The sequence below is a fragment of the Malaya genurostris genome, chromosome 3 (assembly GCF_030247185.1).
Source record: "Malaya genurostris strain Urasoe2022 chromosome 3, Malgen_1.1, whole genome shotgun sequence".
NCBI lineage: Eukaryota > Metazoa > Arthropoda > Insecta > Diptera > Culicidae > Malaya > Malaya genurostris.
The window spans coordinates 91,525,466-91,547,384 of NC_080572.1; the positions used below are offsets into that span (position 1 = coordinate 91,525,466).

General features: G+C 37.2%; 3 protein-coding genes across 6 annotated transcripts; 1 reads left to right on the forward strand and 2 right to left on the reverse strand.

Annotated features, from left to right (window-relative positions):
* Window positions 1-870: 870 nt before the first annotated feature.
* Window positions 871-17,743, forward strand: LOC131435582 (dynein regulatory complex protein 11). 2 transcript variants are annotated; one of them, XM_058603625.1, is made up of 5 exons: window positions 871-2,464; window positions 2,529-3,615; window positions 17,250-17,334; window positions 17,391-17,533; window positions 17,627-17,743. In XM_058603625.1, the coding sequence occupies exons 1-4, from the start codon at window positions 931-933 to the stop codon at window positions 17,511-17,513; spliced, it is 2,829 nt and encodes a 942-aa protein (XP_058459608.1). In that variant the 5' UTR covers window positions 871-930; the 3' UTR covers window positions 17,514-17,533; window positions 17,627-17,743. The 2 variants fall into 2 exon arrangements, with proteins under 2 accessions (XP_058459608.1, XP_058459607.1); XM_058603624.1 differs by lacking the exon at window positions 17,627-17,743 and having other exon boundaries at window positions 874-2,464; window positions 17,391-17,589.
* On the reverse strand, window positions 17,641-20,673 carry LOC131435583 (N-acetyltransferase eco). The gene is made up of 5 exons (XM_058603626.1): window positions 20,409-20,673; window positions 19,169-20,350; window positions 18,743-19,111; window positions 18,056-18,689; window positions 17,641-17,996 (listed from the first exon to the last, which is right to left on the reverse strand). Exons 1-5 carry the CDS (start codon window positions 20,671-20,673, stop codon window positions 17,795-17,797), a joined length of 2,652 nt encoding a protein of 883 aa, XP_058459609.1. The 3' UTR covers window positions 17,641-17,794.
* A 56-nt stretch (window positions 20,674-20,729) lies between these two features.
* Window positions 20,730-21,706, reverse strand: LOC131435584 (BLOC-1-related complex subunit 7). 3 transcript variants are annotated; one of them, XM_058603629.1, is made up of 2 exons: window positions 21,390-21,706; window positions 20,730-21,317 (listed from the first exon to the last, which is right to left on the reverse strand). In XM_058603629.1, exon 2 carries the CDS (start codon window positions 21,295-21,297, stop codon window positions 20,980-20,982), a length of 318 nt encoding a protein of 105 aa, XP_058459612.1. In that variant the 5' UTR covers window positions 21,298-21,317; window positions 21,390-21,706; the 3' UTR covers window positions 20,730-20,979. The 3 variants fall into 3 exon arrangements, with proteins under 3 accessions (XP_058459612.1, XP_058459611.1, XP_058459610.1); XM_058603628.1 differs by having other exon boundaries at window positions 20,730-21,333; XM_058603627.1 differs by having other exon boundaries at window positions 20,730-21,300; window positions 21,390-21,701.
* Window positions 21,707-21,919: the final 213 nt, after the last annotated feature.

The following is a 21,919-nucleotide window of genomic DNA, read 5'->3' on the forward strand; positions in this document are numbered from 1 at the left end:
TTTTCATACGCAGAACATTTGAAAATCAGTTGAAATCTACAAAATCTGGCAAAAGAACTGATTTGTTGAAATGTCTGCAAAAATGTGCAAAATCAGGCATATGCTAGATAAATCTGGAACATTGGCAAATTTGGTTCGGGCTTTCATATACATTCAAGTTTTTTTGCGGGGGATACCGCATAACTTTTAAAATTCGCATAAAAACCGCATAACTTTGAAAATTCACATAAAAAACCGCATGACTTCGAAAATTCGCATAAAAAATCGCATAACTTTGAAAATTCGCATAAAAAGCATGCTTTTCTCTGTGGCATAGTTACCTTTCATTTAAACCTAAGTTTATGAAAATAGTTTAGTCATCTCGAAAAAAAATCAATGCATATTCTGTACAAGATTTTGCACCTTATTCACTGTATAGGTTCATATGAAATTTGATGGAATTCTATGGTGCAAAAAGGACTTTCACTTATGTCTCAATTTGTGAAAATTGGTTCTGCGAATTCGAAGAAAAGTGGGTGCATATTTTTTTCACATAAACAAACACATACATACAGTCTACAGACATTTTGAGAACTGATTGGAATGATATTCGGAACTCGGCCCTCCTAATTGCATAGCCATCTTATATGAGGAAGCTTAACACGCCCGAATTGTCATATGCACTTGCGAATGCGAAATCTGTTTTAACAAAAGGTTCCGAGTTAGAATTTAGTAGAATAGAGATGAACCCACATCAATCAACTCTTACTACTAAAACCAGTTATTGTCAGATATAGACAATTCAGTTATGTAACTTTTATTATGTTTGTCAATTACGTCATCTTCATTCAAAGCTTCATTTTTATTGGCACATAAAACATATCGTCTTGCATATTCTTTTCTCTTAAATCATAGCAAGCGAATTTATATTCGTCGAAAGATTTACACACGATGGCGGGAGAAACGGTTGCCAAATTTTGGCTTGCCACCAAAGCAGAACTGAAGGATGTTTTGCTTCACGAACAACTCATTCAACGTTTCAAGCCTACCAAAAGTACCCAAATCGTTCACGAATCTCTATCTGAGTTGTATTGTCGATATGTGCATCTTTGTCGAATGTTGGATCAATGCTACGATCGCACGCTGCAAGTCCAGAAACGGCAAGTTATTAAAATTCTAACTGAATCGGCAAATCGACGGCTTTTGGAATTGCAGCAAAAAATCAAACAGATGGAACTAAGTGAGTTCACGTATATAGACGGAGCCCTACGAGAGCTGCATTTGATTCCCGAAGATGTACAAATCGTCCGCCCATGTTACTTCCCGCTTGACAGAGCAGAAGAATTCCAATCGTTAATATCTGTTCGGAATTTAAATCCAGTGACTAGTAGCTCCAGTAGTGATGAATGGTCGAGTTCGGAAAGCGAACCAGACGAACCGCCTCCAGATCCAAGACGTCCATTTATTCGACGAGATCGGGCCAAAGAGAAGCGAGTTGCTGCTCTGAACCTAATTCTAGCTCATGAAAAAGCTCGTCGAGCCAGAATACTTCTGTTGAATTTCAAAATTCATCCAAAACTATTCTATCCCAAACCAAGACATGACCCAATTCTAGACTTTCATTACGAATTTTACCACCGTCCTGACCAGATCATGTTGATTCCGGTAAAAAGAACCGTATTCACATGGGATTACCAACTGAAGAGGAAAAATGTTGTGGATTTTCCGTATTACAGACCACCTGGTTGGATTGAAGAGATTCCAGAGGAAGTAAACAAAAAAGATGCAATAGAAAGGGTTGAAGAAGATGTTACAATCGAAGAACTAATAGAAGAAGATAATACCGAAGAACTTATAGAACAGATGTTGCAGAATCGAGCTGCTAGGAAAATTCAACAATACTGGAAACGATACAAAGAGAAAAAGCGCCTTATGAGAGAACGCTACAACAAATCTCTTTTTCTTGGAATGATTGATGAAATGAAGAGTGGTCCAGATTTGGACCAACGCATCGAGCAAGCTAAATTAGATAGAAGAAAACGTAAACTAGAATTTGACGAATCGTTTATTCGAGCGATAGAGGATGAAAAGGCAAGGATTTTACAACAACGTGCGCCATGGATTATGGAGGATATATCTGATCATATTCGAGCTTGGTTTCGAGACTTTTACGATTTTGCACATGCTTTTGATCGTTACCCGGAGGCTTGGGAAGGTGGGACGCTTCTAGTGATTAGAGGTGAAACGCTGACACCTGACGAGTATATGGAAGCGCAACGAAAAATAGCTCTGGAAAAGAAGAAAACATCCGAACAAAAGAAGAAAGAGGCTGAAGCTAAAAAGAAAGCAAAAGAAAAGGAAAAGGAAAAAAAGAAAGAAGCAAAAGAAAGATTGAAGGAATTAAAACGCGAAGAGAAGGAACGAGAGAAAGAAGAGGGAAAGACTTACGATTTCAAAAAACCAGAATTTGCTACCAATGCTTTGTGTTAGTCACGATTCGCATTATCGGTAAAATAATGAAGTTCTAAAATCAATTCTTCATATTTTAGTAACTCTGGATGAAACGTTAGCTCGCTATGAGAAGGACTGGTACTTTGTGGATGAGTTAGAGAATAAAGCAGAATTGCCGATCATGGAGTGGATTACGTTAGACAAATTTGCCGAAGTGCATCAGGAGTTGCGTCCACTAGTCGACGAAGTGTTGCGAGGAGAACGAGAGTTACTTCAAAAGGCGCTTTGTAAAGACACCAAGAAAAAGTACAAACAGCCTAAACCTAAAAAACAAAGGAAAAGGAAAGGTAAAGGAAAAAGTAAATCGAAGAAGCAACTCGTTGATTTGACGGCTGATAGAACAATAGACTCGCTATACGATGAGCTGGCAGAAATGGACATCATTAGGACCTACAAAAAACGAAACATTAATGACTATATAGGAGACTACAATTATGCGGCATTCGAAAGACGTAACTTCTTAGAACAGGATCCTCCCGCCGCAATGGGAGAAGTTAGAGATATAATCTTTTCATGGTTATTCGGACTAGGACCTCTGACGTTACCAAAGCCAAAGTCATTCTGTTTGATAGGACCATCTGGATATGGGAAGACTATGCTAGTGGAAGCAATTTGTAGCGAAATGGATGCAGTTTTATTTGATTTAAGCCCTTCGACGGTCGCACCTATTCCTAAGGCGCAGTTTCCGATGCTCATACATATTGTGTTGAAATTGGCGCGAATTCTACAACCGACCGTAATACACATCGATCAGGCACATAAAGTGTTTTACAAAAAAATTCCGCCAGATGAAAAATCAATGGAACCAACGAAACTCGGTCAATTCTTGTTCAAAAAGCTGGTGAAACAAGTTAAAAAAGAAGAAAAAATTTTACTGGTTGGAACGTCTAACCAACCGTGGACTACTAAAATCAAAAAGTTTAAAAAGTGTTTCGAAAAGTTTCTGATGATACCCAGAACTGATTACGGTACAGCTCAATTACTGTGGAAACATGCTTTGAATAAGAAGACTAGCGTTAGTAAAGACTTCGATGTTTCTTCGTTGTCTCTGGTTACGAAAGGCTACTCTCCAAAGCAAATATTTGATTGTGTTAATCAAGTGTTGGGAATCAGAAGACGGATGAGGTAAATTGTATCGAACATTCCATTTATGTATTTAGTCACGGTTTTATCATTTGTTTATCTATGTAACTACTGTTACCATATCCATTTTATTTATGATTTCGCTTCAAAGTAGGTCAAGCGAATGTTAATAATTTTGTTATAATTTAGATGTCTCTCATTACATATACCGTACACACTAAGATTTAATTCCTTTGTTCGGTAATATTTTTGACGAGAAATTTCGGTAATCTATAGAAATGACCGATATTTCGGTACATGAGTTTTATTTTTTTCCGAATCAATTCCGAATGGACGAGAAATTTTCATTCGGAATTCCATGTGGAAATCATAATGAGTCCCGAATCAATTTCAATTCCAGTGCAACAACCAATTCTGAATGAATGTCGCCTACAACCGGTTGATTCGGAAATTTGTCGGAATTGAGTGAGGAGATACTGAATTGTCAATTCGTCTTCTTCTTCTTCTTTCCAGATTTTGCACTTTCCGTACTGAATTTCAGATTGTTTTCAATTGAGAACATATAACTGAATATGTAAATTTAAATCTTCAACTTTTTCGGATACACAGAACTAGTAAATAATCAATTCTTCTTAGGCTGTGAACCATTTCGTGGTTAATTTTAACATTTGGTTGAAATCTGACACTCGTGGTGTTTCCAAGAATAGCACTGCTCAAGAGCATGGTTATTTTTGACAGATCGATGGTTATTTTCCGACACTGAAAAAAATCTTGTAATGAAAATTGTAGTATTAATTCTTTAGTTGAAAATTTTGCCAGTGGAAAATAAACCCAAATAACTTTCCGTCCGTCAAATTTTGAAATGGGCCGCAGTTTTAGTTAAATTTTTACTACTCGACACAATATAACCACTCAAGTGTCAGATTTTAACCAAAAGTTGAAATTAACCGCAAAATTGTTCACAGCCTTATAATTCCTGGATAAACCGTTAAAATTCGCAGGAAATCAACAAAACGGCCTACCTTAATCAGAATCATCCATTCCTCTAGCTGGAGTGTAGTGAAATGGTTTAAGTCGCCTAACTTTTACACTAACACATTCATAAAATGAACCGATCGAGCACTGGAAAATCATGCAATTGAGTAAGAATTAATTGCTCATTCCGTCATTTCTATAATGTGGGTTGCAGCTACTCAGTGGCACAAAATGGTGTTTTACTCAGAATAGGGTAGAACCTTATCGAATTGACTGATACGATGGTCCTTATTCTGCGAGACGAGTGAGGTGAGATAAGTCGAGTCGCCTGAGTCACACGATTCTGACAGTCGAATGAAGTGACAAAAATCACCAGGATGAACAGAATAAGGGCCGATGTCTGATGAAAGTGTCACTAACTTTAAGTGACATCTGTCTTTCATCGATCAACATTTTCTTTCCACAACTACTCAATATTTTTTCCGTATGTTGCATGATAACTTCAGATGAGCTTGACTATTCAATAATTGTAAGTATGTCATCTATAATCATACCAAACATTGAATAACTTATAAGAAAAACCAATGACAGAATGTAAACAAAAGCGTTTATTTTAACCGGAGTTGTGAGTTTAAAGTTTTTTTCGACACGTATTGTGGTGGTGATATGATATTGATTGATCAGTGATTAAGAATGGTGCTAGATTGAAATATTGGCAAACCTTGGGTCAGAGTACTTTGGTGAGTATTCATTGAAGTGAGAGTCTGTAGTAGACTTAGAGTACATGTAATTATAGAACAATTTCAACTTTAGACAAACAATTATTATGGGCCGCATACCAGCCATTAGAAGTTTATCGATGAATAATACGACCAATGTTGGGACATGTTTTTCAGTTTGAAACTTATTTCATGGAGACATAGCTCACTTGGTAATTCCAGGTGCAATCAGTGTAAGTGGATTTTCATAGATTTGGATCATTCGATTATTATAAACCTTTCTATCACAGCAAAAATACGACCAACTTCGCGAAGAAAATCAAAACTCGAAAAAACTATCGAAATTGCAAGAGGTTAGAAGCAACAGCCTACCTGATGAATCGGGTGATAGTGCTGATCGGTTCAAAATATGTATATATTTTAATGTGTGGGACAATAATTGTCAACATTGTTTCATCAAATCTGATCAACCTTTGTTAAGAACACTTACATATCAATTCATTAATTTTGAAAAATGTGAAACCTTTTTAGGCATTTTAAAAATTTCTTATTCATACTCATTGAATATATTTTTTTTTCACCAACGATCGGTGTAAATTAAATTCATTCGGTTTACGGCGTTCGGGTATATGTATGAGCATCATACACATTACAATATGAGTAATATATCATATATGGCTGTTATGATGACAAATTTTGATACGAAAATCATCTACATTTTGAATTCTTTCAACCATTCAGTTTGTGGCCAGTAATTTCTTTCAGTGTAGTCGGCAGAAAAACACCATACGACGATGTTCTTTCTACATAAATTATGTTCATATGAACAAAATGTATAGGACTTTCAAACTTGACAATCTCTACCCAACTGTATGTTTATTCATGGTAACATAATTATATTCTGAAGAAGAACTTACTCACATGGTAGTCATAACTATATCACGTCTCAACTTTATTATGACCGAAAGCTCAATTTCACCTTACTTATAATTGTCATTGGGACTTTTTTGTTCTTATTTTAATGATTGTCAAAATTACCACGCCAGAAAAGTCATAAAGACAAATAGTATAGTCAAGTAGTAGATTTTTTGTTCTAGTGTTTACTACAATACAGATGGTAAGTAATTTGATGTCATAGTCATTGGTCGTTACCAAAAGGATGGCTTTTATCGTATCAAAGAACGTTCAATCTTCACTCTTCACACGATTCAATCAGTGCCATCAAAGAGAGAAATGGAAAACATCGCAACAACAAACACCCGGCATGGCTCATTTAACATAGAATAGACACCAGTGCGAGAGTGAATTTCTCTCGATGACATTTCTGAGAATCAAAGGTTAGCACGCTGCTGTGGAGATCCTCTCTGAAGCAACAAACGGTCGCTTATTCTCGTTTCGCGATCCGATTCTGTATGGGCAGAGGATAATTGCGATAGAATCATGTTACTATTGCCGCTTATTCTAACTATGTGCATATAACCTTTGTATAAGTTGTGTCTATGAAAATGTATGTGAATGCTCCACACAAGGGTTTTGAAATATTGCAACCTAGTATGAGAAACATCAAGATGAACCATCGATTAGATTTTCTGCGATAATTGTTAACTTGCGATCCTCTCTTGGGAAATTCCACACAGCAACGATCATTATCAGACTGTATATTTTTTCATGGGCCGTGAAATACTCAGAGTTTGAAGTGGAGCGAAGAAATGTAGAAAAATTCTCTCGCGGTTCATGTATTGAGAGACTCGAGTTCTTATAGCATCTTCTACCGGATTGAAAATGTTGTATACAATATAGATAGCAATATAGCAGCTTCTGTCAAATTTTCGGCAATCACCAACACTGGTCGTTACTTTTATTTGAGTGCATAGTTGAAATGACCATGCATCTTTTGGATTAAATTGTTGTGCATTTTGAAGTTTTGTTTGGTACTGTGCTTTTGACAAAATAATATCGCAGACGGTCGGATACGTGGACAGTTTATTTTGATTCATCTTTCACCTGTACTTTCATTGTTACAGTTTGAAATTGAAAAATGCATTGAACTACTTTCCGCTACTGCTTTGAAAGGTTCTCTGGGAATTATTCACTGTCAATGTTTCTAGAATTGACAAGCAGAAAGTGTTGTTTCGTTAGCTAGAAAATAATGGGCCACATTTGTGGACTGAAATCGTTTATTACATCGGCGAAAATCGAGTACATTTAAAAGAGAGAGAGAAATTTGAAAGTGATAAATAGCGTGAAATAATAAATTGGAAAATAAGCGATGCCTCTACAAAGCGGACGCTAAAAAAGAAAGTGGAAAAAAAAATCTCAGCAGCCATCTTGCTATGCGGCTAGCTTAAACGGATATCTACGAAAAGGTAATAAATTCAGATAGAGAAATTCAAACAAAACGGAAATGAAAAAAGTGGAAAAATACAAAGTACCGCGAATCACGCGGTCCCAAATTCCAAGATCCACTAGCCAGACGAAACCAAATCAAAAGGAAGGAAACACATCAAAAAAAGACAAAAAAATTATATCAGACGTAGCATACATCGAGCCCTTGGATTATGAGCGAGAATCACCAAAACATCCGCTAGAACTAGGAAAACTACTGTACACTTTGGGCTTTAAAAAATATAAAGAGATAACCAAAATCGGAAAATCCCGTTTCAAGTTGGACCTAGAAAATGGGAACGATTTCGAAATTTTACAGAAAACAGATCTGAAGCCGAAAAACTTAAAAGTGTTTTTGCCATCTTCCCACAAAGAAACCGTTTGTTTCGTTCCAAATGTACCGTTGGATTTTGACGACGAAGAGTTACAGAAAAACACGGCTGCAGAGGTACTGGTGATCAAAGTTGAGCGGATAATGAAAAAGGGCGGACAGGAAAACCTCATGAAAACAAACAATTTAAAAGTAACGGTGCAAGGAAAAGAAGTGCCAAGAGTAATAAAAATTTTTGGATGCGCTTTCAGGCCACAGCTTTATATTTTCCCGGTTAAACAGTGCAATGCATGCTGGAAATTCGGGCATACTAAAACTGTGTGCAGATCGAAACCGAAATGTAAAAACTGCGGCGAGGAACATGGTGGAGAGAGATGCGAAAAAGCAACTCGATGTGCAAACTGTGGCAATCAGCACGAAGCGGCAAGCAGAACGTGCCCACATAGGGAAAAAAGAAACCAGATACTAAAATTGATGGCAACAGATAGAATTACATACGTGGAAGCAGAAAGGAATTTATTTGAAACACAAAACCGTTTCGAATTGTTGACAGAAGAAGAGGAATATCCCGATCTCTCGAAAGGATCCATTCCAAAAAGCCCTCGACCCGTGATAAACACCGGAAATCGACACTGGAAAAAAGCAGACAAAACCGGAAACTCTAGGGAGCTAGAGCAAACCGGAGGGAACAAACCAGATGATAAAACGAAAGAGAGAAACCGACAATTCCCGCAAAACTCGCAAAGGGCAACAGACTTAGAGCGTTTACTCGAACATCTAAGAAAAGAAGTTCTAAACTATTTCAGAGCACAACCCTGGATACTACCAGTTATAGAGCTCCGTGATAAACTTCAAGCAAAAATTCAAACACCGATATCAGAAGCAGACTTGGATATTATATTGATTGACACACTCTCTGAGCTTAACAGGATCATAAACACTGAGCAAGAACAACCCAACGACTATAGAATAGAGAGCTCAAACAAAAATGGATAAAAACACTTTTCGTATATTACAAAACAATATCCAAAGCCTGCGACCTACCGAGAAACGGGAAGAGCTTTTCACCAATTTAATGAAAAACGACATCACTGTAGCGCTACTCCAGGAAATCTGGTTGAGAAAAAATGAAACATTCGTACTGAAGAACTACAAACTCATAAGTAAGAGAAGAGATGAAGGGTACGGCGGCGTCGGAATACTTATAAAAACGGAGATATCGTATAAAGAACTAATTTTACCAGATTTGGGTCCCCTGGAGGCAGTGGGAATACAAATCAACGATTGTACAGGATTGCAGTTCAACGCAATAAATTTTCTTTCAGTTTACCTACCACCGGCAATAAATGTAACGGTAACTAGGAAATCACTGCAGGACCTATACAGGTACTTAGACAGTCTAATTGGTGAAACAATTATCGGAGGTGACTTGAATGCCCATCACCGGTCATGGAGCCCAACTTTTCCAGAATGCGCAAGGGGCAAAATAATAAACGGACTTATAGAGAACTCAAACCTTATGCTACTGAATGATGGATCAAAAACAATGATTGGAATGCCACAGGCTAACGAATCAGCAATTGATCTGACGTTAGCAACCACAGGCCTAGCCTGTAGTGCGATATGGAAGGTACGAGAAGAAGATTTTGGCGGTGCACATCTGTGCATTTGGATTGAAATCGCTACAGCTATACCGACGGTCCAAAAAGACTACACGAGAGTAAACAAAGACAAGATAGTAGCAAAATTAAACGAGATGAGACCACAGTATATCTATTCACCAGAAGAAATGGTGCAGATTTTTGATGAAGTTGTTAAGGAATCATCGTTTGTAGTTAAGAACAAAAAAGTAAACTTCCTGAAGATATGGTGGTCTGAAAAAATCGGAAAATTGTACAACAAAAAACGAGCCGTACTACGGACGTACAACATCTGCAAGACCCAGACGAACTACATAAACCTCCAAAAAGCTAGGGCAGAGTTCAAAACAGAAGTTCGGAAGGCGAAAAGAAAATATGTACTAGATCTATCGGAGAAAATAGATGAGGCAACACCGACTAGGCATCTGTGGAATATAGTCAAGGGGATTGACACTTCACTGGCTGAAGATGGCCTAAGAAAAACCGATCTGTCGCTGGAAGAAGGATCTCAGTTCATGATGTATTATTTCAAGGACAAGCTAAAAAAAACGCGTAGGCCATACGGTTCCACGGAACAAGAATTGGAAGGATACGAAATGGCCTTAACGGATGAGGAGCTGCTAAAAGTTCTCAAAACCAGAAAAAACAGCTCTGTTCCAGGAGAAAGCAAAATTTCCTATAGTATATTGAAGCAGCTGGCACCGGACATGCAAGAAAAGATCTGTGAAATGCTCAGTCGAGTATTTGTTACCGAAAAAATCCCGGATAGGTAGCGCGTTACAGAAGTCAGACCAATCCCAAAGAAAAATGTAAGTCCAGATCAACCCAATTCCCGAAGACCAATTGCCTTGATAAATGTGGAACTTAAACTTATAAACGCCGCTATTAAAAATAGGATCACTGAAATAGCCGAAATGAAAGATCTATTTCCCAAACTGTCCTTCGGTTTTAGGAAAAATATGTCTGCGACAACTTGTATCAATTATTTAGTGAACACAGTCCAAGAAGAGAAGGAAAACGGAATGGAATGTGCAGTGGCCTTTTTAGATCTGAAAATGGCGTACGACTCGGTGGACACGAACACGCTATTGGAAATTCTCGCGAAAAAAGTGATCCCACAAAAAATTACATCTTGGCTCTACGAGTACTTGAAAAGTCAACTTATGGTCCTAACCACGAAAGAAGGAACCGTACAGCAGGAGGTAAGCGAGGGCCTACCACAGGGGTGCCCCTTATCTCCAGTACTATTTAATTTGTACACAGCAGACCTGCATGAGCTCTCAGATGGAAATTGTGAATTAGTACAATTTGCGGACGACTTCGCGGTTATCGCGAAAGGTAAAACGATAGAAGAAGCATCAGTCAACTTAAACGCCTTTTTGGAAAAACTATCGCGACGTTTGGATAGTCTAAACCTAAAAATAAACGCAACAAAGTCAGCAGTCATTCCATTCACAAACAAACGTATCGACCACATCCGTGTGCGTGTGAAAGGGCAAAATCTGGAAACAGTAAACACACATCGATATTTAGGCTTTATTTTGGATAGAAGTCTCAGACATCGCAAGTAGGGATGTCGCGTTTTTTGAAATACTCGATTAGTAAATAATCGAATACAACTTTTCAAACTAATCGATTTGCTTGATTAATCGTACAGAATTACTCGATTAATCGATTAGCTTGCGATTAAGCATGACTAAATTTGATGGGCGATCTAACGTTGTGTTTCACTGCTAGATGCGTACGTGTGCGAGGATAACGATTGCAATATTAGCTGTCAAAATACAAGGGAAAACCGAATTTTCACTTGTAAAATCCTTTATAACTTACATACAACGTCATTTTTTCAAGCGAAAAGTTAATTTTAGTGTGAGAAAAATCAATTTCTACCTATGTTATTGTAGCAGCACCCAAGATTCTGTTTTAAACCAGGCATATTTTCAGATCTGATCTTAGCATGCGAGAAAAGGTTATGTTGATAACTTGGAATGATTTTATTCGTTGCGTACATTATAAAATATTACTTGAAAGACCGCACAGATGCGCAAACCTAAGCGAATATGCGATATTATGATGAGGAATAGTTTTTTACTAAGAACTAATTCCGGATCTCGATATTGATCAACATATCATCTTATAAAAACAAAAATGATTACACGAAACGAAAGAAAATAAATTTTCTTACATTTTAAAATAAACAGTTCTTATAACAAGTTCTAGAATTCTACAAAATAATTGAAATTATATAAGAAAAAATCAATCTTAAGAAAGGTTCAAATAATGAAACATAGATGGCGGGTCAGGTGAAATTAGTTCTACGTTCGATTGTCAATTTTGTTTAAGTCGATTTGTTGTTTCAAGTGGTGACAGATTGTTTTCGAAACAACTTACTTATTTCACGCACAAAAATTAAACAAATGTCTAGTAATTAGAATGAATAGATATTCTAATTTGAATCAAATATTGGTCTCGTTTTTATAAACACCATTAAGTCACATGGCAAAATTTTCTTTGAAGAAATGCAGGCGAATTATTCAAAATAGAGCATATTTTTAACAACCAAAAAAAATTTTCTTCTTCGATTACTGTTATGATATACACTCAGCCAGTACATAACAGATCTTCAAGTAAGTGGCAGGGTGCTTAGTGACTTTAAAACAAACACGACATATTTTTGTAATAATCACAATTTGTTTGGAGCCACCATGAAGTAATAACATTCGAGTTTGAATCTATTGATTTGATGTTTGATGAGCAACTAACCGTTTCATCGTTTTCATTATACTGTTTTTTCTGAATGAAGTTTAAATTACTTAATTAAGCTCTCGGTCCTCGCACACTAAGATTACTAGAAATCAATAAATCAATTTGAGGTATATAAACTCAAAAACTAGTAATATAAACTAGTAAATATGTGTATAATAGCTTTTAATCAAAATATGTCTCTTTCAAACAAGAACAAACTAAGAAAAACAAAAAATCACGCGAAACAATATACATTTGTTTGTTTGTTGCGAATGATATCCTATGTAGCAAACCTAATTTACTATTCTCATCGTTTGAATAGTAAAATACTGTTGAAATCATAGTAACGCAAAGGTTTATGTGACAAATCATAGCCTTCGAAAAGGTGAATGTGAGAGCATGGAACTAAAGCTTTCAGAATGTCAATTCAGGAAACTTGAATTATCTCAGGTTTAAAATTTTTAAGCAGACGATTTATAGGTAAAAGATTCAAAACAATTTTGGTTTAATTTTATTAAAAATATTGTGCGATTAGTAATATAAATAAAGAAATGTCAATATTTTTGATAGAAAAGCAGTGTAAATATTTTTGATGAACCAGAGATTATCTATTAGAATAAAAAAAAGGCGGGTGGGTAATGTCAGCGACATAACTGGATGTCGTGAATACGAGAACAACTGACATGTTCCTTAACACTTCCGAATATCAATTGTATGAATTATGCAAGTATTCCCCTTTTTCAAATTTTTCGCAAAAACAAAGAAGGCTTTACTTGATCTCGATTACTGTGAATTTCACACAGCGAAAAGTGCACAAATCTAACCAAATTGTTCTTGATTTGCACTAAACTGAGGATAATTACCTTCGATTTGCGAAAAACAAATCCTAATAGTTCTTTAGAAAACTTTTAGAGCCATTAGAACGGCTGATATTGTGTAATGCTCTCCACCGTTGTTTTTTTCCAATGCTAATGACTGGCAGCTGTGACGTAATCGCTCTTGTCGAAAGCGAAACTAGCTTTGCAAACGACATACAATACATCTGCTCGCAGTGGCGATAGAATCCAAACTGATCCAATTTTTGCTGAGAGGTTTTTTTTATGTGATTTCGTTGGCGGTGCTCACGGCTATAAAAATAGCCGAATACAGAATTTTAATGTCGATTATTTCATTTCGGATTTGCATTTCATTGAAAGAAACTATCAATATGCTGTAGGGATTCGTTTCTAGCATTCAGAAGGACCAAATTGAGGAACTCACTACGATATTCACAACTTTTTGGAACCTTTTTTTAGAACGATTTGTTGTACAGCAGCAGATATTTTGTTCTCTTCCTCAGAACGCGTTCTGATTGGCTGGTGTTGACATGGGTCTAATGAGATAGGTTTTTCAATAGTGTACTATTGAAATACTTCAATGCTTTTGCTATACACGTTTAAGTTGAAAAATTTCGATTCTATTGGTAGTTAGATTATATAAATCCTTCCATAGATCACTGAGCTATGAGCTTTCAAAATACGAGAAAGGCAAACGCGCCTTATGAATTATCCTCTTTGATACTCGTTTATACCAAACATTATGCCACACAACTGAAAATTTTATCATAAAATTGTGATTATATTTCCGATGGCATGTAGCAAAAATTATGTTGATTCGTTAGATACAACAAGAGATATTCACGATCAAAAACTTATCACTCTCTCAGAGGGTAAATATTGAAAAGGCACCCCATAGTAAAGTAAGTCGTATTCACGACAAAATCAACAGAATTTTGTGCAGTTTTTGATAACATTGAAACTTCTCAACTCATTGACAAAATGAAACGAAACCAAATTTGAGGAATACAATTGAGAAGATTATAATGAACATAAGTGAAACTGGAGTCATTTCTTTCATTTTATTGTATTGTAATTTTCACTGGTGGTAAGATTACTGTCTGAAAAAACTTCGAAAACCTCTAAAAAGTCTGCAAAACTGCATAGTTTGCTAAAAAAGAAAATTCATCAAATTCACATAAAATCTGCAACTTGGTATCTGTGATTCTGACGCTCATTATTTCGCAATTCTGCGACGATTCCGTCGCATTCTATGCTAAGCTGAAATTCGCAATACTAATCGAACCAATAATCGTAGGAAATTATTCGATTACTGCGATTATCTGAAAGAATTCAATCGATTAAATTTCATTCGATTAACTGTGCCTTTACTCGATTATTCGATTAATCGATCGATATTACGACATCTCTAATCGCAAGCACATCGAGTCCATCTGTGAGTCTGCCGGGAAGAAACTAGCCCTACTCAAGCTCTTAGGACGGAAAACGGGTAAAGCAAACCCCGAAACATTAATCAAAGTGGGGAATGCGTTAGTCAGAAGCAGAATGGAGTATGGTGCCTCGATTTTTGGAAATGCAGCACCATCGAATCAAAAAAAATTACAAGTATTGCAGAACGCATACCTAAGATTTGCGGTGGGATTTTTGCGTAGCACACCGGTGAATGTTTTGTTAGCTGAAACCGGTCAGCTTCCGATGAATCAGAGGATCGAAGAAATCACCAAAAAGAAAGTTATCAGGAGTTTATACTTTAAGAACCCGAACCAGAAATTCATATGCACAACACTCTCGAGAGAGATTCCAAACGGATCGTATTTCACAGAGATTGCCGAAAAACATGCGGATCTGTTGTATCAAGTTCACCCCTCGGATAGGAATATACATTGGCGAAGAAGAAGGCAATATTTTGGAATGATCGATGTCAGAACAATGGTAAATGCTGAACTGGGAGAAACTAAACACAAAAAAGATAATGTATGCAGCGCAATGTGGAACAAACTGTTCCAGGAAAAGATGGATACAGATTACAAAGGATACAACAAAATATTTACAGACGCTTCCAAGAATCCCTCAGGGGCAGCTTTCGCTGTTTACGATTCAACAGACGAAGAAATACTGACAGAAAAAATAAATGGAAACTTTACTATAACAAATGCAGAACTACTGGCAGTACAGCATGCGATAGAAATGGGAAAGCGGAAAGGATACCGGAAAACTGTCATTTTGACCGATTCAAAAAGTGCGTGCGAAACTTTGAGCAAAGAAGAAGCTTTACGTGATAATTATATTGTTTGGGAAATCTTCAAAATGCTTCAGGATTTGCATAGATCGTGTGTCAAAATCCAATGGATTCCAAGTCACCAGAGAATTGCAGGGAATGAAATTGCAGATAGCGCAGCGGTCGAGCGAAATCGCGGCAGACAGTCCTTTTTCAATGGCATTGCGATGAATGAGGCAATACTGGTAAGTCGAAACGAAATTTGGAACGAATGGGATTAGAAATACAGAACGGAATCTAAAGAAAGAGGTAAATGGCATTTCACATTTTGCCAAACACCTGGAAAAACCTTGTGGTCTAAAGGCTTGTTACTAAATCCCATGCAAGTAAAACTGCTAAGTCGGATAAGAAGCGGCCACTGCCTTACAAAAGAGAGAAAAGCACAATGGGGAATTGAAACTAACGAACTATGTACCGTATGCGGAGAGGTAGAAGATATAAAACACTTACTCTACTACTGTCCGAATTACAACACCATTAGAAGCAAATATGACGTTCTGGAAAACATAAAGCCATTAGAACACATACTCCAAGTCAAATGCGAGGAAAGCTTAAAACAAATAACCAATTTTATAAATGAAGCAAAAATAACTATATAACATAGCCAACGCGAAAATGCACAACCTATCATTGAACACAAACCACCGGCGAGATGGATCAACTATGGTCTTAGCCTGTCGATAAGACAACACAAACAAAAAAAAAAAAAAAAAGAAATGACCGTGATGAACAGGTTGTGGTTATTATAATATTTTTCTGAGTGTATGTTGTCCTACATAGGGTACAACTGGTTTCGTTGTTTCCGATGTACTGGAGTTTTCTGGGGTTGGTGTGGAGGGAGCGCTGCTGTCCTTTGGTGCATATGTCTTCTTGTTCAGTTTTGCACATAGCTTACCATAGTGAACAGTTTTTTGACAATATTGACAATGAGCGCCGAGCCAAAATATATTAGAGTGCAAAAATACCTCTATTATCCTAGATTGTATGAATGGACAGGAAAACTTATTAGCGGCCCTTACACGAGCATTATTTTTGTCATTTTTAATGATGACTAAGTAATGATGTATTTCAAATTTGATAGAAATCTCGTCATTACTTCACCATTACACGTTCATTAAAATGATATTATTTTTTAGTAATGACATTTTTAATGACTCGTGTAAGGGCCGCTATTAACATTTATGCAACTACAGCCAGGGTGAGCGCAGTTTATAAAGCGACAACAGGTGCGAGCTTGTGACATTTTAGGATAGCAAACATGTCAGAGTAAACATGCTGCGCTAAGAGTATTTCGCATTTAATCGCTCCGCCAATCGCACTCACTCTGGCATTAGACTTCTGTTGTTTTCGCTTGAGAAAAATGAAACTAACCAAGGTCATTAGGAAAAAAATTTCATGTAACTGTGTTGGGTTAGCAAACTGACTTGATTTTCAGTTTCATTGCGTTAAAACTTGGTTCGAAAATGGTTTCAAACACGGGTCGAAACAATTTCGTAGCTTGTACTACGATCCTACTGACATTCACCCCTATTCTGTATTTCGATCGAATCGGTTTTTGTCGAACGAATGTTAAAATTTGCATTCTGTAATTCGATCGAGTGATGCTTTTATATGCAAATCCGAACTCGATCGAGCTACAGAATGCAAAATTTCGTATTCGATCGAAACAATCCGATTCGAACGAAATACAGAATCGGGGTGAATACCAAGGACTTACATCGGCTGTTTCGATCGAATTAATTAATTATATTTTGTTATTTTTTTCAGACTCGAACGGGAACCGGTGACATCCAACGAACTACTGAACTACTTCCTGCAAAAGCAACCTCCTGAATACCCGATTACTGACAAGGTGAAATTAATTTGACAATGTAAACATCCTACACGATTCAATGTTATGACTTTTAGGAATATGACAAATATCTCAAGTTCTACAGAAAATCGGACAAGTTGGCCAAAAAGCGCGCAAAATTGGTAAAGGCTCGGGAAGAAGCATTAGCTAAGCTGAAGATGAGGGCTGCAAAGAAATAAATTGATTGTCGTTTGAAGTGGTGAATTACTGAAAAGCATTGCAAAAATATATGATCTTTAAGACGAGTTTTTTTTTATTCTACATTCGTTTATCAATGTATGTCTTGCGACAGGAATTAAACAGTAAACAGAATCTTTATTCATTTTATATTCAGATTGAAATTAGACTATCGTCATGGTTAGAGTCAGTAAAGCTGAGAGTTTTAAGTAACAAAACAATAGTAACAGAGTAGAAAATATAGTGATCCTACATACACAAACGCTAAAGACAACGTGCAACATTACATGTAGATGAGAAAATCCTTTCGTCCCGTAACGCTTTCCGCTAACCGTTTGCCAGCCTCGGTCGGAGCGCTAAACGCAATTTCATCGTAGCTCAAGGGATAACCGAAAATAAAGTGAGACTTCATCACAGTAAGCAGTGTCCGAGCAATTCCGTAGCCACGAAAGTTTGGCGATACCCATATTCGTGAGATTCCACATCTGCAAATGACAATGTATATAGATTTGAAGATTTTTTATGTTTTTACTAGAAAGCTTACTTTGCCGGAAAAGTTTCCATTGTACAACAATCAATGGAACCGTAAATACCTTCGATGGAAAGTAATCGATTCGCTTGCTGAAGGGGTTGAGCCACACAAACTCCCAGCACCAACGAGCGAGCCACGGCCATATATACTACCGAACCCATGAAAAGTTGACAAGGTTCGATATAACCTAGCTCTCGATCAACAACGGCCAGTACATCATTCACTTTTTGCAGCTTCATTTTGCCTTCGGCGATCGTAATGGCCAGAATTCTACCGGAAACATCCCATTCGGGAACGTGAGCAATAATGGGTTCGTTGATCCAGCCACCGAATCGAAGCACGTGTTGTGAGTTGTGAAAGTTTTCGTGGATCAATTCTTCCTCTGGCTCGTGAACGCTGTACACCAAACCACATTCTCGACACTGCTGGGCACCATAGTCCTTCTGTCCGGCATCGATTTGATATTGGTTGGAACCGATCGGTTTCCAGCTATTCAAGAACCGTTTCTGACGTTTTCGTTGAGGATCGAAAAGGTTTGTAATAGTTTCTGGAGCGAACTCAGAAGCTATCGCTTGATGATTCTTGTCAAATATGGGAAACAGCTTTTGATTACCACGCCCTGGTAGTTGCGATTCGTGCAGTTGATCTGAAAACGCAACAATGTTTACCGTGTGTGAATTTTCAGTACATCATTATTACCATTCGATTTTTTGTCTACTTCTGAACCTAGCGCTGGAATCTGAGTCGCGGGTGATTCGTGGTGAGAGATTCGATTGATGTTCTCCTCTTCTAAAGAGGTGCTTCCATCCGAAGTTCCAATAAGTGGAGAAAATCTATCGACAAAAATTATGTTCGATTGCATCGGAATTGGCTCATCATTGCTGATATCACTTTGCGGAGCATCGATAACTTCTACCTGTGTCACTGTATTGATTGATGGCTGAATGATTGGCTTCTTTTCAAATTCACGCTTATGATCGATAGTCGGCTGAATGTTTTCCACTTGCGACTGATTGAGTTTACTGATAATATCGTCTACCTCCAGTTGTTCGGATTCAAAGTCAAATTCTGTAGAAAAATAATAAACAATCATTCCAAAAATACTAACAAAGAATGCAATATAACCTTCGTCAAACAGAGACTGATACTTCCGTTTCTTTTCTTTATTCTGTTTAAGTGAAATCTTTCCTCCCTTTCGCACCGTCGCAGACACATTGTTGACAATTTTATATTCTCGCCTAACACGTCTTCGTGAGTTGGCCTTAAAAAATTTACGAATACCTCCTTCCGATTTGGCATCGTCACTATCGTATTGTTGAGTTTGTTCATCATCGTCTTGGTCCTCATCGCTTCGATCCGATCCCGCATCGTTGCTAAATACTGATATACTGGACAGATCCGTCATTGATTTGGACAATTGGCGAACCTGTTCGACGGATTTTTTCTTGTCTTTGGAAATATGTCTGATACGATCCAACTGATGAAACAATTTTGATTCTTGAGGCGTCGATGGAGCAGATTTACTTTCTCCGGTATTTTCCAGCGATACTTTTAACATAGAAGAAGTAGACTCAATCACCTGACTTGTGGACATTTTTTTAATGCTACTTTTCTTTATTGTTGGTTTCTTAATCTTATGAAATACTCCTTTGTTGAAGCTCCCCAATCGAACAGAACTACTACGAGTTTTGGCACGCTTTTGTTGATACGATGAAGATCGTTGTCTAGGTATTTTAGCATTCATTTTGCATGGCAAAGATTGGTTTGTCCTTGGAACATGTCTATGGGCAGCAAGCTGAACATTAGCGGAAGAGTAGAAGGATTTCGTAGAAATAGGCCGCAGGTCGTTGAATGAGAGGGAAGTTCGTGCTTTGCTCTCAGACGGTTCACCAAGCGTGCGTGTTTCCGGTTTAGTGCTAGGCGTTAAAGTATTTTCATGTAGACTAAACTTTCGAAATGTTATTTTTGGTTCTTTCTGAAAGTTCGCCTCGGATAAACCGGGTGTTTTTAATAGATGTGGTCGTTTTTCAGCAATGTTTAAATCAGAGCTCATTAAAATCGATAAACTGTTCGAATTTGTTTCATCTAATAATGCACTTTGAGCTGGTGTTCGAACACGAGGAGTTCCACTTGGAAACGATAAACGAGTTTCTTCGTCCGACATGAGATTTTCCTTACCATAAGAGACTGGCAATATTTCATAACGCTCCGAATGAGAGAATCGGCGTTCATAATCTGGCGAAAGCGATCGATCACTTTCTGGTGAAGCATTTCCCAAGATGTTACGAAAAGTTGTGATGTTTAGTGCTGAAATTCAAATTGAAGCTAGATTACACTTTGTTAACGAAGTAATACTATTTGATACCCTTGGCGGAAGGTTTCTTCGGACTGTTGCTAAATTTTAGAGGACTCATTGGTCCCAAGTCTGAATCTTCTTCCAGTGATTTTGATCTCCCCCTTGGCGTTTGTTCTCCGCTATAGAAAAGAGCTTTCTTCCGTCCAGTCATCTTCGGTGTTGGCACATACTTGGATCGCGTGATCCTAACAGTTTCATTTTGTGGTGTAGTTACGGAAACCGTACCTTTCAAAGAGTTACCCTTATTTTGATCAAAAGTGACCTGTTTTCTCATCGCCTTCTAAGAGTTGTCACTAAAGATTTAAATTTCACAGGAAAGCACAAACAACATTTCTTATCAAGTAACGTAAATTATCGGTTTATTCAGTAACTTTTAACTTATTATTTTAGATTCCACGCAAGCGATCTCCACCAAATGGAATGTAAACATAATTTCTTTTGGCGGAATTTTTTGACAGTTTACTCTCCGCACTGACAACTAAGACAAAGCAGCAGCTTGTCACCAGAGCGCGCAGCAGTTTGATTATTTTCATCAGTAATAATGCAGGGGCTGCTCGCCGGTCCGTTGCATCTTTCCGTATCATCTTTCCATGGCGTTCACTTGCTCTTCCACATACTCAAGCTTTTCCGCTGCCTGCTGAATCGCTTCGTATTGATAGTTCATATGCTGAAAAATGATATCCATTTTCTTCAAATTCTGAATGCTGTTGTCTACTGAGCTCTCATGGTAAGCGAAATTTTTCGCCGCTTGCATAAGTATTTCATTGGATTTTGATCCACGAACGATTTGTCGAGCAACCGAAGAGGCGTTGTTCACATTCACAGCCACTCGTTCTGCTAGTCGTCTTTTAGAATCGCTGAACAGATTTTTAGCACTACTGCTGGAGGCCGAAGCCATTATCTGAACACAGAAAATATCTATTGAATATTTGAACTGAACGTAATCACCATTATCACAAGACTGCATATATTTTATGTTGATGAAGTTACCTTTAACTATTAATGTGCTAAATGATGCACTCTCAATAATTTTTGCTAGTTTTATTAAAACAGAAATTATTTTCACTTGTTTTGATGACAAAAAAACTTCGATATTTCTCGGTTGATTTTTCAAATGGACGTAAGAGCAAGCGACAGTTCCTCTTTGTTCACTTTCTTTTTCGATTATTGTGACGTCATCATAACGTTTTTCTTGGATTTTACAATTCTGTTTGAAAGTCGAAGGTTTCGGGTATCATTTTACACGAAGAGTTAAGTGATAAACGTTCAAATGCGTTTGGTAATTAATAGAAGAGGAAATAAATAAAGAGAAACTATGACTTACTCTTACGGCCTTTTGAAAAATCAACCAAAATTTCCTCTCGCTCACCAAGGGGTTCAATCATATAACTGATTACTTATTTGGTATGAATTCTTTGTCATAAATTTATTTGTCATAAATTTTCATCTAACAAGTGTGCAAATCCAGAAAAACAAATTGTTTTTACTTTATAATGTCCTACAGATTGATAATGTTGATT